Source organism: Pelodiscus sinensis, unplaced genomic scaffold (assembly GCF_049634645.1).
Source record: "Pelodiscus sinensis isolate JC-2024 unplaced genomic scaffold, ASM4963464v1 ctg36, whole genome shotgun sequence".
Lineage (NCBI taxonomy): Eukaryota > Metazoa > Chordata > Testudines > Trionychidae > Pelodiscus > Pelodiscus sinensis.
In genome coordinates, this window is record NW_027465931.1 from 2,551,087 (window position 1) to 2,569,737 (window position 18,651).

At 52.6% G+C, this 18,651-nt stretch overlaps 1 protein-coding gene across 1 annotated transcript in view; it reads left to right on the plus strand.

Moving 5' to 3' along the window:
• The first annotated feature begins 349 nt into the window (after positions 1–349).
• The window catches only part of LOC142825134 (uncharacterized), a 212,115-nt gene continuing 193,813 nt past the window's right edge, over positions 350–18,651 (plus strand). The window contains exon 1 of the mRNA XM_075916859.1: positions 350–1,298. Coding sequence (XP_075772974.1) covers positions 1,005–1,298 — 294 coding nt within the window. The 5' untranslated portion in view covers positions 350–1,004. The remainder of the gene's footprint in view (positions 1,299–18,651) is intronic.

Consider the following 18,651-nt stretch of genomic DNA (forward strand, 5'->3'; position numbering starts at 1 on the left):
AATGTCATGTATGCATGACAGAAACTGTGACGGTCACAAAAACGGAGAGGTTTCACTTTTTGCCTATACACCGGCCCCAAACTGTAGAAGAAGCAAATTGTGAGTGTTTTTGACCAGAATCCCCAGTCCCTCTGAATGTGCAACCCATGGACCAGGAGCAAATGTAGCAAGTCCTGAGCAGTAGCACCGAATTCCATGTATTCATGACAGAAACTGAAACAGTTGCAAAAACGGAGAGTTGCACTTTCTGTCTATACACCGGGCCTGTGCTGGGGACTGACGCGCAGCTGGTAGCCCTGCTCATGCGCGGCTGACGCTAATCGTCCAGCTCCGGGAGAACCGAGCGGAATCCGGCGAGTGCAGACTGAGACGGTATCAGAGGCTGGGGAGGAGGGTGTGCGTGCTCCGGCAGCGGCAGGGACAGGCGGGAGCCGGGAGCCGCGAGCCGCGCCGGGGGTGGGCAGCCGTGCCCGGTAGGAGGGGTTGCAGGCGGCGGCGGCTGCACCGGGATTTTCTTTCTCTTCATTGCAACAAAGTTGTGGAGCGAGTGATATTGTTGCAGCCCACCCGCCCCCGTGGCTGCTGGAGGTTCGGATCGGGCGTCGGAGACTGTCGCTGCCCTGGGGGAGGGGGCGCAGAGCCGCCCCCGGAATATCCCTAGCCGGGTCGAGCTCTCCTGGATCTCCCGTCTTCTGCTGCTGCCTATGTGAAGCCAAGAGGGGCTGAGATTTTTTTTCTGAACCGTATTTTTTTTTTTTTTTTTTTTTGGAGCGGGGATTTTTGTCACGGTCATTCGTGGATTTAATTTTTTATTTCTTCCCAACCCCCTCCCACCATCACCACCACCCAGCCTTGTTCTGTGGATTATAATCTCTCTGGATCCGAGGGTCTGAACAGGAGGATTTTTAGGGCTTTGGGGGTTGGGGAGGGGAAGTGGTGAGTAAAGAAGGGGTGATTTTTTTTTTTTATTCCCCCCCTTCCCTTTTTCTGTTTCTTTTTTGGAAATGGATGGGAAAATCAAGCAGAGCAGGAGATCAAGGTCCCAAAGGGACCATGTGAGGAGAAGGGAAGCTACTGCCAGGGATCCCCGAAATCAAAGTCCTTCTTTGGCATCCAAAAAGGAGCAAAGCCCCGGCAAGGAAAATACAAGCCAAAACTGTACAAATCCTCAAAACCAGGCTTCCACTGCAAGAAATGTCAGACCTCCAAAGCGCAGGAGACGGGAATCAAGCTCCCAAGAAGAGGATTTAATAGATGGGTTTGCTATAGCCAGCTTCAATACCTTGGAAGCCTTAGAGGTAAGAGATCAGACTTGTGGGTTCTCTTGTATCTGTATGTTTGGTGGTCTACAGAGGTGGTGTTTGCCTCCTGAAGATGCATGGGACCAGGCGAGAGCTTTTATAGAGGTGCTGAGTCTAGGCTCCACGTTGTAAATGCCAATTAACTTTCTTCTTGTAAATTACTTGTGTGCATTAATCCTGATGTCAGCCTGGAAGAATTTCAATATAGGGGGAGCTGTGTATGTGGTCAGAGGGATGGCAAGTGAACACCAATATATTTCGTGAGTACTTGTATGTCTATGCATAAGTTGCTGTACCCCAGTATTTGTGGGTAATCCTATACTTTCCATTTCAACTGGTATTGAGCATCAGTAGGGGCAAGTTAAATGTTAGTGTAGGTTTTAGTTGTTTGAAAAAAAACTGAGCGCCATGTAACATGTTTGTGCATCATGGTATATTGTGGATAACCTGGCATTGTTGTGAACTGTGGAGTCAATACTTACAAAACTTTAAAGGCCTTAAAAAAATTGTTTATTTGCATTGCCAAATGTTACTTTATCTGTTTCAGGAGGCTGTTACCAAATGACCAATGTTTGACATTTTGTGGAAAAAGAGATGTTTAAATAGATGATGATGATGATGATGATTTCCTGGTTGTAATATCCAGTTTTTGCAAAAGCTCATGATACCATATATATATTTTTGTTAGGCTCTAAGGTGCTACAGGACTATTCCCAGTTTTTGAATACAGGCAGTCCCCGGGTTACATGGATCCGACTTACATCGGATCCCTACTTACAAACGGGGTGAGGCAACCCCGCACTAGCTGCTTCCCCCCAGCAGACCAGGGAGACGCAGAGCGGCTTTTCTCAGCAGACACCTCAGCTTGAGAATAAAGGACTGAGGGAAGTGAGGTGTGGGAGAATAAAACTGAGCTCTGGAGAAATGTTTGGCTAGAGTTTCCCCTACAATATGTACCAGTTCCGACTTGCATACAAATTCAACTTAAGAACAAACCTACAGTCCCTATCTTGTACGTAACCCGGGGACTGCCTGTAATAGAACAAATTCTTCTCTTATTGACTGTGTGTATTTTCCTGGTGTTATTAGGTTGGCAAAAATATTGCTTGTCAGACTTACTACAAACAATATTTGCTGAGCAAATACTGCTTGTCTTGTCTGAGGTAAGTTTCCTGTTCTGGTTAATTTAATATTCTCAGAGGGGCAATGACAAACTAGCTGTTTGTGTGGCTTTTGATTTTTGTTTTGTGGGTGAGTGGGGAAAATGTAAATTGGTATGAGAAAACTGTTATCAAGACACTCAAAGAAAATATTTCATCATATGCTCAGTTAGTATGAGCAATAATGGTGTTCTTATTTACTTAATTCAACATGCTGTTTTTAAAAAACATGGGTAATATATTTGGTTAATACTTGGTATTTTCTGCCATTTTAGTACAGATTGAACCTCTCTAGTCCAGAACTCTCTGATCCAGAAACATCCATGGTCTGGCATGATTTTAGTTAGTTGGCTGTTCACTTTCTAAGGGTGTAGCCAAGTTTCCTATAAAGTTTGTTTACAGCCACCAGTTCTGGCTCTCAGTGTTGTGTACTGTTGTTTAGCTCTAATTTACCCCTAAATGTCTTCTAACGGTCCAGTAAGCAGTGGGAGTGCTGGTAATGCTAATCTAGACTATATTGACCTCCCGTGGTCCAGAAAATTCTCTGGTTCAGAACAGGTCAGGTCCCAAGGGTGCCAGACTAGAGAGGTTGAGCCTGTATCTCTCTTAATGGGGATTACAGTAAATTAAAATCCTAGACATGTAAAAGAGGGCTAAGGAAACATCAATACAGCATTCTTAATAAGATCTTGATATGTGGGTGTGAACATTTTGTCAGACAGTTTCCCAAAGATCCCATCTTATTTCCAGACCTAATCTCTTGGAACACAGGCCCTTTCTCACATAGTTTGTGGCCCTGTGGCTACCAGGATTTTTCTGCTCGCCCACACTTTGTTAGCAGTGTGTTTTATAAAGTCTGTTGCAACAAGTAGCTGGTGATCACAACCAGCTCCTTTGTGCCATGAAGATGATTCTTTTACACTTGAGAAACTTCCACCTCTTTTGATGCTACATTTCCCCTCTCTATCCCTAATTCCTGAATATTTTGCTTGGGAAGTCACTATTGGGAGGTGTGAAGGGTTCGGGTACCCCGTAAGGGGTCCATATTGTAAACCACACCCCCAGGGTCCCCGAGACCCCTGTACCCAAAAAACCCCAGCTCAGTTCCCTTTGTCCCCAAAGTTCCCAGACCAGTTCCGTTTGTGCCTCAAAGTTCTAAGGCCAATCCTGGCCGCTGTGTAGGCTTGTCTTCCAGAGAGGTAGGGGGGCCCAGGCCCTCCCTCACCTCCAGGCCCCAACCCAGGATCCTAAGGCAGAGGTATTCCCCACTGCCAGGAGTTGGTGCGGTCCCTAGCCGAAACACGCCAACCCCTCCTGGGCCTAAGGGCCCTGTCCTGGGTCACTTCCTATCTCTCCCCAGTCCTTGGGCTCACACGACCCCTGTCGGGTGCTTCTCCATTCCACAGCATTGCGCCAATCACCCAGTCATGATCCCTGTCATCAGGTCCTCCACGTCCCTGCTTTTGCTTCGTCCTTGCGAGACCAGCGCTGTCTCGCTCATGGGGTAGCCGCTGCACCTGGTCAGGCTCTACCATAGCTCAGCAGCCGGTGGTACCTCCTGGGGAAGCTGTGTCCACACTCTGACCAGAGGTTTTGGAGAAAAGGGGGGAGTCCCATCCCCTTCCCGATGCCGAAGCCGGGTTAGAGGAGGACTGGCAGGGATGACCTTCTCCTCCGGCCCGGCCCCAGTTCTCCCCACCTGGCCCCCTCTCCTTCCTCCAGCCCAGGCCTGTTTATACTCCCTTGCCGGCCGGCGTGCCAACGCTCGCCAGCCGGCATCTCGCGCTGGGCTCCTTGGTGGGAGGTGTTCCCCTTGGGTCCTGGTGCCCACTGGATTCAGCCCTACCGCCTGGGAGCAGGTGCCACAGTGCCACCATGGCGGCGCGTGCACACCCCAGAGCACCATGCCACCACTGATAGTGCAGAGTCTGGTCACCCCATCACAGGAGGGTATATGGTACGGATGTTAGCTAGGGACATAAGCGACTAGTTGGGTAGTTGTCACTATTTCTTTAGTTGCTTCTCGCCCCCCCCACTGCCTTTATCAGAGGCACCGGTTGGGGGGGGGGGGGGGGGAGAGGGAGCTTGCTCTCCCCAGCAGTGTCTCCGTGGGGGGACAGGGGAGGCAGAGGCACAGCAGAGCAAACAGCACAAGTGGGACCCAAAGCAGTGCCCCGTGGAGCCTGGGGTCAGCTGGGGACTCCCACACTAACCCCCGGCTCCATGTGGCGCTACTGCTTTGAAACACTGCATGTAGCCTGGGGACACCCCAGCTGGCCCCGGGCTGCACGCGGCATTTCAAAAGTGGCAGCGCCACCTGGAGCCCAGGGTCTGGCCCCAGGCTCCACACTGCACTGCCGTTTTCATAGAATCAGAGCTGGAAGAGACCTCAGGAGGTCATGAAGTCCAGCCCCTGCTCTAGGCAGGACCAATCCCAACTCAATCAACCCAGCCAGGGCTTTGTCAAGCCGAGACTTAAACACCTCTAGGGATGGAGACTCCACTATTTCCCTAGGTAACCCATTCCAGTGCTTCCCCACCCTCCTAGGGAAAGAGTTTTTCCTAATATCCAACCTGGACCTCTCCCACCACAACTTGAGACCATTGCTCCTTGTTCTGCCATCTGTCACTACTGAGAACAGCCTCTCTCCATCCTCTTTGGAACCTCCCTTCAGGAAGTTGAAGGCTGCTACCAAATCCCCCCTCACTCTTCACTTCTGCAGACTAAACAGACCCAACTCCCTCAGCCTCTCCTCATAGGTCATGCGCTCCAGCCCCTAATCATTTTGGTCGCCCTCCGCTGGACCCTCTCCAATGCGTCCACATCCTTTCTATAGTGGGGGGGCCAGAACTGGACACAATACTCCAGATGTGGCCTCACCAAAGCCGAATAAAGGGGAATGATGACATCTCTGGATCTGCTGGCAATGCTCCTCCCAATGCACCCTAATATGCCATTAGCCTTCTTGGCTACAAGGACACACTGTTGACTCATCTCCAGCTTCTCATCCACTGTAACCCCCAGGTCCTTTTCTGCAGAACTGCTACTTAACTGGTTGGTCCCCAGCCTGTAACTATGCTTGGGATTCTTCCGTCCCAAGTGCAGGACTCTACACTTGTCCTTGTTGAACCTCATCAGATTTCTTGTGCCCCAATCCTCCAATTTGTCTAAGTCACTCTGGACCCTATCCCTGCCCCCCAGCGTATCTACCTCTCCCCCTAGCTTAGTGTCAACTGTGAACTTGCTGAGGGTGCAATCCATCCCCTCATCCAGGTCATTAATAAAGATGTTGAACAAAACCGGTCCTAGAACCGAACCTTGGGGCACTCCGCTAGAAACTGACCGCCATCCTGACATCGAGCCGTTGATCACTACCCACTGGGCCCGGCCTTCTAGCCACCTTTCTATCCAAGAAGTAGCCCCTTCTTATTCTTCTTCAAGGGCTTGCTTGTGTCCATTCCACTTAGGTGTGTGTGCGCACCGTGTGCACAGCTTGCTGGGGAGTTTTCCCTTAGCGGTACCTGTCGGGTTAGCTGGGGAGCCCCCTGGAGAGGCACCGCTATATCGGTGCATATATACCCCTGCTGGTCCTTCACCCCTCAGTTCCTTCTTACCGCCCGTGACAGTCCTTGGAGCTCACTTCTCGCTTGCCTGCTAGGGTGATCTCAGCGGTATTCGAAGCATTCTAAGTAGTTAGCACCTAGTTAAACCCTTTGTTCTTATGCAAGTTACTTTCCCTGTTAAGTACCTGTTAGAGTTAAGTTGTTTGGGTTGGGGCTCGCCTGTTGCATCCCCTTCCCACCCGGACCACGGGACATGCCAGGGCGTCCCGGTTTTAAGCCCTGCACTGACTGTTCTAAGCCTATGCGCTGTGGTGACTCGCATGATTCGTGCTCAAAGTGCTTGGGTGAGGCCCATGTCCCGGCTAACTGCAGAACCTGCCTCAGTTTTAAGCCCAGGATTTAGCGCGAGAGGGACTCGCGCTTGAATATACTGCTGATGGAGTTGGCATTTCACCCGGCACCGTCTTTGGACTCGGCACCGGAGTCCTGCAGCACACCACCTTTGGTGCGGGAGATGCCCGGGTCCTCGTCGATGTCAAGGCACCCTACGGCGCAGCACAGCTCACAGTCACCAGTACAATGCAAGAAGAGGCGAGTCGAAAGGGGCAGGTCCCCACCCCGTCATGCACCTGAGGTGCGCCCCCCAGTCGGGGCACCCTGTTGTGTCCGTACTAACCACGAGGTCTGCTGCTCCTGGGCTGGAGTGTGGCCAGTCGAGCGTGACCAAAAGCCGTGGTGCAGGGGAGGAGCCAGTTCAGGTCTAACGGCCCTCCACTCCGGATACGTTTGAGGCGGTGCGGGAGCTGATTGAGTTGACAGCTGAGTTGAGCTGATTGCGTTGACTCACCTCCTCCGGAGCACCAGCATTGGTCTCGGGCCCAGGCCTCCTCATTGGCACCGGATCCGGGTAGGCCCGCACTGTCCTCAGCACCAGCACCCCATGCGGTGCCATGTCCCCCAGCTCTCATGTCAATGCCGCCACCAACAGGCCCCTCGGCATCGGTGTCTTCACTCTCTCTCAGGAATCCAAAGAGCTCGGCATCGAGCACGCTCATCCCGGTGGCCCAGTTGGTGGCACCGGAGTGCCTCATGCCCCCTTCGCTGGTGCAGCACCAGGGCAAGCCGGCCTCCATGATTCGGCATGCGGAGAGACACCGTTCCCAGGGCCTGGCTTCGGTCCCCCTGTAGTCGGAGTCCAACTACTCGTCTGAGTCCAGCGTGGAGTCGGTACCATTGTGGGCACCCATCTCTCATTCCCGCTCTCAGAACCGCTCAAGTTCCCAGCACCGATCCCCATCCCGGCACCGCTCTTGGTCTCGGCACTGCTCTCATCCTGGCATCATGAGTACCACGACAGTGTCTTGGGCCTCACACACATAGCCTCTGCAGTGGCAGCATCTGGACCAGTGGCCGTCCTGGACCCCCTGGGCGTACCACCAGGCCCAGGGAAGTGTTCCCTCTCTGACGGGATCTTCACATTTGGGGATCCAGGCCACTCCGCTGCCTAGTGCTCCGGCGCTGTGGTATTGGGGGAGGGGGAGCCCCCCAGCCCCACTCGGAAGGGGGGGGGCATGGGCTATCGGAGCAGTCTTCCCCCTCTCAAGAGTTGGCGCAACCGCAAGGAGGACTCGACAGTTGGAGAATATTTATTGTCCTCCCCTGACAAGGCCCTGGGATTGGCTTCTTTGTCAGCGCTGGCCATGGGCTCCTGGGCCCATCAAGAGCTCCTTCAGAGACTGGCCCAGAGCCTCAGGGTCCAGTTCGAGTGGACCTCTGAGGACTCAGACCCTACGGTCTGAGTTCTTAACGCTGAGGTGCCATCTCGTGTGGCCCTGCCCCTAAATAAAACAGTGGGCAAAATCATGAAGGCCCTCTGGCAGATGCCAGCGTCTATTCCGCCCATGAACAAGAGGGCAGAGCACCGGTACTTTCTGTCTGAGGCAGGCTCTGAGCACCTGTTTTCCCATCCGCCACCCGGTTTGATAGTGGTACAGGCCGCTAATCAACGTGAGTGACAGGGCCAACCTGCCCCTAACCCTAAGAACAGGGAATCCAAGCGCTCAGACCTGTTGAGTTGCAAGGCCTATGCCTTGGGCGGGGGGGGGGGGATGCTCCTACTCAGTATTGCTAACCAGCAAGTTCTCCTGAGTAGGTATGCCTTTAATTTGTGGGCAGCTATGGACAAGTTTGGGGAGTTGTTGCCGCAAGACTCGAGGCAGGAGTTTAGGGCCTTGTCTGAAGAAGGCAAAGTAGCATCCCAGGCTGCACTTCAGACAGCCCTGGACTCGGCAGATGCGGCAGCCTGTACTACAGCAACGAGCCTGGTCTTGCGTAGGGGTGCATGGCTACGGGTGTCTGGCATTCCTTCGCAAGTCCAGAACACAATCCAGGACCTGCCTTTCGAGGGTGGTGGTTTTGTTCTCCGAGTGAACCCGATACTAGCTAGCATGGGTTTCCAAACTGGGGGGCATGAAGAAATTCCAGGGGGGCATGAGGTGACGCAGCCTCCTCTCTCTCTTCCCCCCCCCCCCCCCCATCAAGTGCCCTGGTCAGTCCCCCCCCCCCCCTTTTTTTTTTTGGGCTCAACAAGCTTTGCTGCTATTTTTTGTAGGGGGAGGGGAGGGAGCGTGAGGGATTTTTAAAAATCAAAAAGGGGGCGTGATGCCAAAAAGTTTGGGAACCACTGGGCTAAAGGATTCTATGGCAACCCGTAGGTCCCTAGGTATCCACACTCCTGCCCCACAAAGGCGCTCCCTTCCTAGGGCCCCGCCTTGCCCTTTCCAGCAGGGGAACAGGTCACACTTCCCTAGGCATAGGGGCTGCAATAATAATAATAGGAATGGCAGACGTCCCTCCCGCTCTTCCTCCGACTGGGGGTCAGGCCCCTCCAGCAAGCCCCAGGGCTCTAGGCTGAATCTTTGCTTGACAATTTTGGTGGGCTTTCCCTCCCCCCGACAATTCTGGTGCAACTCTTCACGTTTTTTCTGCCGCTGTTTTGGCTCTCTTTGTTAAATGGGTTGGCCACCCCTGTGCTATATGAAAGGTTTAAGATTTTTTTTTTAAATTGATATTATAGTAGCTCCTAGATAACCCAGCTGGGATCAGGACTCTGTTGTGCAAACATAGCTCCCAGTCCTGAAAAGACAGACTTGTGCTTAACTTTATGCAAGTTGGTAGTCCGTAAGAACAGCCGTACTGGGTCAGACCAAAGGTCCATCCAGCCCAGTATCCTGTCTGCCGACAGTGGCCAATGCCAGGTGTCCCAGAGGGAGGGATCACAACAGGCGATGACCCTCGCATGACCCTTCTCCTGTCACCCACCGAAGTTAATTAGGCTACATGCACATAAGTGACATGTAACACAAGTATTAGCACACTTGAGGCCATAGAGCGGTGGTTCTCAAAGTATGGTCTGTGGACCACTAGTGGTCTGTGGCTGCCTCCCAGGTGGTCTGCGGTGAGAGCTCACCCCCTCCCCCAATGCAGTGGGGAACCCATGCTGCTGCTGCAGCCTCGTGGTCGGCACACAGCTACGAGTCTGCAACATCAGCTCCAGCCAGCAGGCAGGGAGGTGAAGGAAAGCAAACTCGCCCCTCTCCACCCACGCAGGCCGTGGAGCTCATATGGAGGAGTGCTGCTGTCATGGTAAGAGTGGCACGTCCCTTGGTCGGTCCTGTGGGACAGGCAGCAGGTTGGGCTCTGCTGGGCGGGGCAGGCTCTCGTGGCATGAGGGGCCAGCATGCCCCCTCCGTTCTCCAGCAGCAGGTTGGGCTGTGCTGCACTTGGCAGCAGTGAGAGGTGGCAATGCTGGGACTGAGGACCCTGCACACGCAGGAGGCAGGTGGGGGCTCAGGGCCCTCTGGGGCTTTTCACCCATGGGGATTTGGTCTTGGGGAGGGACTGACCAGCAGCTCGGCCCCGTGACAGTGCCATGAACAGGACCCCATCCCCAGCAGGGCTGGACACTCCGGGCTCACCTACCTGCGCACCCCCACCTTGCTGTGCCACACCAAGCCTCCCTGCCCCTCCATTTCCTTGAAACCCCCCATAGCCACCTTGACCCCAGCCCTATTCCCAGGGGCACCCTACCCCCATCTCCCTGAACCTCCTCAGCCACTCTGCCCCCCAGCTTTAGCTTCAGGCACTTCCTACCCCTGGCCAGACACCCTACCCCCAGCCTGCTTTTGCACCCTACCTCCCACCCAGACCTTGCAACCTTGCCCCCGTCTGCACCCTGCCTCTCCCAGATCCTGCACCCCATCCCTGCTTTAATTGTAAGAATGTCTTCCATGGTGTGGTGATGTTGCATAAATTGCTAGTTTCGTCCCCTTGGAGGCTAGTCTGATTTACCCCAAGAAGAGAGTCACACTTTCAGGCTGGGTCCAACTCAAGTTTATTGGTTGCAACCAAGGTACGGCTAAGGAACTCAATGTTCAAAGCAGAGCCGAACCTGAGCGTTGGCTAAGCATCCTTTTTTATACTTTCTTTAACTTTCTTATCTAACTTGGCACGTCTTGATTTGTTACCTTAGCTTCGTGTTGCCGCGTTATTGGTTAGTATATTTCAACTCTATTCCATTCAGTAACAACCACCAGTATAGATTACTTAAGCAATAGCAATTAGCAAATTTCCCTAACTCAAGTAATACGTGTACTCCAGTCCTTGAGAAATGGGTCTAAACAGCTAGTTCCCCTTTTTACTACAGCTTCTAAAACATGCGCAATTAGATATGTGCTGTTTCAAGCTTAAGTAATGGAAGGGGGAAGAAGCACACATAGTTTTTACTATATTTTACTACAGTGTATGCATGCCACATCACAGGGGTGAATTTATTCAGGGGCGTGGATGGTGTCTGACCAGCCACAGGGTTGTCGGCCATCTCTATAGTCTAGTAGTCTCTAGCCTTTTTAAGCACAAGATCACTTTTTGAATTTAAGTGCAATCCAGGATCTACCTCAAACCCAAACACTCTTGCTCCGCCTCCTTTGTGCCCCTTCTCCGAGGTCCCGCCCCCGCTCACTCCGACCTTCCTCCCTCTCCCAACCTCCATCACTTTCACCAGGCAGGGGCAGAGGTTGGGGTGCAGGCTCTAATCTTGGATTAAGGGATTTGGTATGCAAGAGGGGCCCTGAGTTGAACTTGGGGCAGGCAGTTGGGGTGCCCAAGGAGGTTCTAGGTGCAGGCTCTGGGAGAGCATTTGGATGCAGGGGTGCTCAGGGCTGGGGCAGGGGCTTGATGTGCAGGAGGAGGTTTATGACTGGGGTAGGAGTTCGGGATGTGGGCTCCAGCTGGTCACTGCTTACCTCAGGTGGCTCCTGGGTGGTGGTGCAGGGGGCCTAAGGCAGGCTCACCCCACCCTGGCCCATTCCCTAAATCAGCCAGCAAACTTCATCCCAAGTCCTGTTGTGCCCCCAACTCTGCTCTGTGGAGATAGGATACAGAGTGGGAGAGGGGGCATCTTGGCATGAGCCCTCACCCTCCCCTGCCTGGAAATGCACAACAGTCTGGGGGGAGCAGCTGATGTGCCAGCACTTGATATCCTCTTGGCCCAACCAGTCAGGATCACCTCTCAGAGGCTCCAAGATCTACCAGGAGATCCTGATCGACGGTTGGTGACCACTGCTCTAGTCCATAAATATCCCCTTGGGGTCTAAGGTAGTTGAGCTTAGTGTCTAAGGTCAATAGTGCTGTCCCCTCTCTCAGGACAGTGCAGTCTACATTGTCAGCCCTTGCTCCGGGGCAGTACATCCCAGTGGCCAGAGTCAGTAAGTAGCTCTTGTCACAGGGCAGTAGAGTCTAATGGCCAGAGTCAGTAGGATTGAGGCAGGCACCCTGGTAGGGGGACCCAAGCCCACCCTGCTCCGCTGGGTCCCAACCCAGGACCCTGTGAACAGCAGAATGGTCTACCACTCCCGGGGGGGGCACAGAATATCCAGCTGAAACATGCCAAGGATACCTGGGTGGAAGAGGCCACTTCTGCACCCTCCCTGGGTCACTTCCTACCAATTCTGGCAGGTTGATGTCCCATGTAGCAGCTGGCTCTTCCAGTCCCCCCAGCGGCAGCTTCTCCTTGGGACTCGGCAGGGGTTGTGTAGCAGCCATCTCCTGGGACTCTGGTTCTTGCTGGCTGGGTTGCTGGCTGCTGCAGCTCAGGAGCTCTGGCTACAGGTCCTTCTCCTTTGCTGGCCAGCCCAGACTGAGCTGCTCTCTTGCCTTTTATGCTTCCCCAGCACTTGGAGCATGCCCAGTCTGGTTTAAGGGGTGGGGTTTCCTCTGCCCACAGGCTTTTCACTCCCCCTGCTCCAATGCAGGATATGCACACCCCATCACATGTGGATTTTTTTAAAATAAGTATGAACTGATATTGCTAATATGTGTACAAAATGGACTGGAGTAGTCAGTGTAGCGTTTCTAAAGAACTTAGAGAAAATAACCTACTGTTGACACAGAAACCCACCCAAATACTTAAGTTTGCCCACATACCTTGGACACTAGTCTTGCCATGAAGGAGATGTGATCTGAAAGAAGAGCTAGACTATTGGTGTGGAAATCAGCACCCCCAGTCTGCTTCTGGAATTCCCATATCTAGCATTGCTGTAATAAGTAGCTTTCTCTGGTGACGTTACTGAGAATAGGAATTGTAAAAGCGAAGTGGGCGGCATTACGTGAGCACATTTGGATGTTACTGTGCAGAATACTGTTCCAACTCAAGTTGTGGGAACATGCTCAGAACTTTCTGACACAGAAAAACTTGAGAAACAAGTGGTCCTGTAGCACTTTAGAGACGTAGGGTACGTCTACACTACAACGTTAATTCGAACTAACTTAGTTCGAATTAGTTAATTCGAACTAAGCTGATTCGAACTAACACGTCTAGAACTAAAAACTAGTTGGAATTAGCGTTTTGCTAATTCGAACTAGCATGTCCACATTGAGTGGACCCTGAACAGGGCTTAAGGCTGGCCGGAAGCAGTGCCGGCAGGGCATCAGAGGAGGACTTAGAGTGTGGAGCTGCTGTCTCAGACTTGCCGAGGGCAGTGCTTAAAGGGTCCTGACCCCCACCCCGGACAGACAGTTCTCAGGGGTGCCCCGCTTGCAAAGCAGTCCTGGCTTGGATTGCCCGGAGTACCCACACTGGGCACATCACACCACTCGGCCATCAGCCCGGCTGCACTTGCTGCAGGCTGCCATCTGGGGAGAGGGGACAATTGGGGGGCTGCAGGAGAGCTTCCACCCCCAGAAGCCCGCAGAGCCAGCCCAGTCCTCCCCATCGGGGGCTCGTACCCCATTCCTCCCTCACCTCCTTCCACTTACCCTTCCCTAGCCCCCTCTTCTTGATGTACAAAATAAAGATAACGTTTCTTCCAACATTGACTCTGTCTTTATTGAACAAAACTGGGGGAGACTGGGAAAAGGAGGTGGGAGAGGGGAAGAGAGAGGCTGGGAGAGGGGAGGGCAACTAAAATGATCAGGGGTTGGGAACAGATCCCATATGAAGAGAGGCTAAAGAGACTGGGACTTTTCAGCTTAGAAAAGAGGAGACGGAGGGGGGACAGGATAGAGGTCTCTAAAAGCAGGAGTTGGGTGGAGAGGGTGCATTCAGAAAAGTTCTTCATTAGTTCCCATAAAGAAGGACTAGAGGACACCAAAGGAAAGGAATGGGTAGCAGGCTTCAAACTAGTAACAGAAAGTTGTTCTTCACAAAGCAAAGAGTCAACCTGTGGAACTCCTTGCTGCAGGAGGCTGTGAAGGCTAGAACTGGAACAGAGTTTACAGGGAAGTGAGATCAAGTCATGGAGGTTGGGTCCATGGAGTGCTATTAGCCAAGGGGTAGGAGTGGTGTCCCTGCCCAAGGTTTGTGGAAGGCTGGAGAGGGATGGCACGAGACAAATGGCTTGGTCACTGTCTTCGGTCCATCCCCTCCAGGGTACCTAGTGTTGGCTGCTGTCGGCAGACAGGCTACTGGGCTAGATGGACCTTTGGTCTGACCCAGTACGGCCATTGTAAGCTCAGGGCTCAGGGTCGGGGGTCTCAGTGGACCCCCTTGATTCTGTTGCACACCTGCTCCTGGGTGGCCAGGCTGGCAGCTCTCCTGCCCTAGACGGCCACTTTCCTGTGCCTAGTGCGGAGATCGTGGACAAGGTCCACGATCTCCGCACTAGCCCAGGCGGGTGCCCGCCTCTTGCGGTCCAGGGTAAGCTCCCGGGAGCCGCCAGCCTGGTCCCAGGAAGAGGGGGAGGGCTGGGGGGCATCGGGTGGGTGGCTCGATCCGTGCCAGGTGCAGGGTCTGCTGGCTGGGTGCTGGCAGGCTTGCACCTGGCACGGGCATCATAGCCAGCCCGTGCCCCTTTAAGGGGTCCGGGGCCGGGAGAGGGGCAGACAAGTTTCCCTGGTGTTGGCCAGAGTGGCCACCAGGGAAAGCTGGGGAGGTCTAGCCTCCCACTAGTTCGAATTAAGGGGCTACACACCCCTTAATTCGAACTAGTAAGTTCGAACTAGGCTTAATCCTCGTGGAATGAGGTTTACCTAGTTCGAACGAAGCGCTCCGCTAATTCCAATTAAGTTCGAACTAACGGAGCGCTAGTGTAGCGCCTATCAAAGTTAATTCGAACTAACGTCTGTTAGTTCGAACTAACTTTGTAGTGTAGACATACCCTAACAAATACATATAGTATCATGAGCTTTTGTGGGCACAGCCCACTTCTTCAGATGAGGGGAGCAGGAGGCACAGAGGGGCACAACCCCCAGAAATGTAAAGCAGAAAAAGGGAGGCAAGACGGAGGAGACCCCCCCCCCCCCCCCCAAGGCTAATAGACTGGGCTGTAAGTGTCCTATACAGGCAGTCCCCGACTTATGCGGATCCGACTTATGTTACGAACGGGGCTGCCCCAGAGTACACGGACTGCGGGACCTCGCGGTCCTGCCGCCCGTGTACTCTGGGGCTTTCTCTGTGTCTCCCTGGTCTGCAGACCAGGAAGACACAGAGCAAAGCCGCGGAGGACCCAGGCGGCGGGACCGCGGTGTGTCTCGGTCCGCCGCCCGTGTCTTCCTGGTCTGCTGGGGCGGGGGGGGCGCAGCTATTACGCCCCCCCCCCCCCCCCCCCAGCAGACTAGGCTTTTCTCCGGACGCCTGTGGCAGAGCAGCTGGGGTGCTGCCGGTTGGTCCCGCAGCGCCACTCTGGGAGCTACTGGTCCAACCCAGCAGCACCCCAGCTGCTCTGGTCCTGATTCAGCCGCTGCTGGTCAGTTTCAGCAGTGGCTGAATCAGGACGTCTGGGGCAGAGCAGATGGGGTGCTGCTGGGTTGGTCCAGTAGTGCCGAGGAGCGGCGCTACTGGAGCAACCCAGCAGCACCCCAGCTGCTCTGCCCCAGGCGTCCTGATTTAGCCGCTGCTGAAACTGACCAGCGCTGACTACAGGAAGCCCGAGGCAGAGTTGCTCTGCCCCGGGCTTCCTGGAATCAGCTGCTGATCAGTTTCAGCAGCAGCTGACTTGGGGACGCTTGGGGTTCTTAAGTTGATTCTGTATGTAAGTCAGAACTGGCGGTCAGTTTCAGCAGCGGCTGACGCCAGTTCTGACTTACATACAGATTCAACTTAAGAACAAACCTACAGTCCCTATCTTGTACGTAACCCGGGGACTGCCTGTATTCAACACCCAAATGACATCAAGAGCTAAGTATAAAGGCCCATCCAGTTCATGTCTTTGTTCAGTCCCTGGGTAAACATGTACAAATTGCATATGAAGGCCAGTTCAGTAGTGTGGCTCTTTAATTGGTTCCTAGAATTGCTCTGCAAGAGAATGGCTACTTTAAAATCCACTGAGTGCCCGGGCAGGTTAAACTGTTCCCCAACAGATTTCTATGTATTTCCTTTTCGGATATCTGATTTGTGTGCATTAATCCTTTGTCGTAGAGACTGTCCAGTTTGGCCAATATACATGGTAGAGGGGCATTGCTGGCATTTGATGGCATAGATCACATTAGTGGATGTGCAATTGTACAAGCCTCCGATGTGGTGTCTGATGTGATTAGGTCCTGTGATTGTGTAGCTGTGTGGACAAGCAACACCGAGTTGGCAACAGAGTTTATTGCAGGGGTAGGTTCCTGGGTGAGTGTGTTTGAGGTGTGATGTGTGGTTGCTGGAAAGAATTTTTCAGGTTAGGGGGTTGTCTGTAGGTGAGGATTGGCCTGTCCCCCAAGGCCTGTGAGAGTGAGGGATTGTTTTCCAGGATAGGTTGTAGTTTGTCAGTGATGTGCTGGAGGGGTTTAAGTTGAGGGCTGTAGGCGATGACCAGTGGTGTTCTATTCTGTTGGGCCTGTCTTGGAGAAGCTGATGCCTGGGTACTCATCTGGCTCTGTCAATCTGTTTTTCACTTCACTGGGTGGGTATTTCAGTTTCAGGACATTTCAGGGTATTTCAGGACAAAGTCACATAGCTCAGCTGCTAGGTGTGCAGTGTCATCATCAGGGATAGTGTTCCTGACAGGCAGTAATCTGTCTTCGTGTGGAATATTGGTGTAAAGAGCATCTACATCCATGGTGGCCAGGATGGTGTTTTCAGGAAGATTACTGATGTTTTGTAGTTTCCTCAGGAAGTTGGTGGTGTCTCGAAGATAGTTAGGTGTGCTGGCAGCATAGGGTCTGAGGAGAGAGTCAATATAATCGGATAATCCTGCTGTAAGTGTGCCAATGCCTGAGATGATGGGATGTCTGGGATTTCCAGGCTTGTGGATCTTGGGTAACAGATGAGAAAACTCCTGGCTGGGGATTTGGAGGTGTGTTGTATAGATATGGTCCCCAGTTGTAGCAGGAAGTTTCATTAGCATATGGTGTAGCTACCACATGGGGAGGCCAGATTCTTAGCTCATATGATTTGGCACATAGCTTCATTGACTTTAGTGGCTAGAGAGCAATATTCACCGTTTTACCACACTGGAGCATATGTGGGAACACTTTTCAGGTCAGGGGATATGTTGTGTTGTGTGTGAACTGTGCCTAGCACACTGGAATAGCTCTGCAGCTACAGATAAACATTTTTCATTTAGTGCAGGGAGTGCTGCATCACTGGGTGTACATGTGCAGTATTCCTGATACCTTGCTCATCATTCTAGTATCTTTGATGTTGCCGTCACGTTACCTGAATTTATAAGACTCTGGAGAAATCTGCAAGCAAAGGTTGAACCTGCATGAACTACGCACAGCAAAATCTTGATTTCCCCCAAAGGCCTTTTCTCTAGGTCACTGTTAAATTTCTCACACTGAATAGTAATAGAGAGGTAGCCGTGTTAGTCTGATCTTGCTAAAACAAAAGGAAAAACTATGCAGCACTTTAAAGACTAACAAGATGGTTTAATAGGTGATGAGCTTTCGTGGGCCAGACCCACTTCCTCAGATCATATTCTGGAAGAGAATTGGCATGACCATATATACCAAAGGAATACAATGAAAAAAGTGAACACATTCCCCTCACACACCAGAGCCTAGGGGAGGCCAGGCTAGTAGATTTTTGTATGCTCCAGTCCCACAGTGGGACGGTGAGGGGCTGGAGCAGGGCTACTCAACACGTGGCTCGTTTGTTTGCAGCCCGCAGTGCAGTTTGGGTTTATGTGGGGCTCAGCACATGGCCTGCGGGTGGGATCCTTTGAACATGGCCTCCACTGGGAACATGCTCCACAACAGTGAGGCGTCTCCCAGGCAAGGTGAGCATTAAAAGACACAAGCAGACAGGCTGGCTGGAACAGACGGGTACAGGGTGTCGGCGTTTCTAGCCCCCAGGGAGGAGGTGCCGGGAGCGCCGGAGCATTGTGGGAAGTGCTTTGTATTCATGCCTGTCAGTGTGAAATCATCAATTTGCATATATTTGCATACATATTTGCATGCATATGCAACCACACTTAAGTTACAGCCCTCGGCATGTGCTGTGGGTATCATTGTGGCCTGCGGGGCTTCCAAAGTTGAGTAGCCCTGGGCTGGAGTATCAGCACGGGCTCCCCAGTGCTGGGTGCCGGGGTAGAGTCCTGAGTGACGTGGCCTGGATCCAGGCAACCCTGGAGCCGCGTCCGGGCCTTAGGTTCCCCACCCATGTCCTAGACCAGTGATGCGCAACCTTTTTTGATCTGTGACCCCTGCACTGTGGGGGCCACCAACTGCCAGGCCCAGCCACCGGCCGGCCAGATCTAAGCGCTGTGACCCCTCCCGGGATGACATCTGCAACCCCCTTGGGGGTCACGACCCACGGGTTGTACACCACTGTACTAGACCAAGGAAACAGGTTGCTCAATCTGTCCAAGATGGCATTTTGGAAGTTCTTTGGGAGTCTGTCTTTCCCCGTGGTTCTCCTGATCTTGCTTCTCGTAGCAGTTGCTTGTGTGTTCATTGGATAGCATCCTCATGCAGTTCAGTTCTCAAAGGAAACAATGCACTACAGAGCAAGATACAGTTCCTTTCTGTTTTACTTATCAAGATTGCAAAACATTAAAAACAAACAAACCCAAAACCACCTTTAATTCCATTCAGTACACACAATTGTGAACATTATAAACAAATATCTTTTGCAGACACTTCTCCAGGAAAAAGGCATACCATTGATTCTGACATTTTGTTAAAAGCTAAATAGCAAGTTGTGA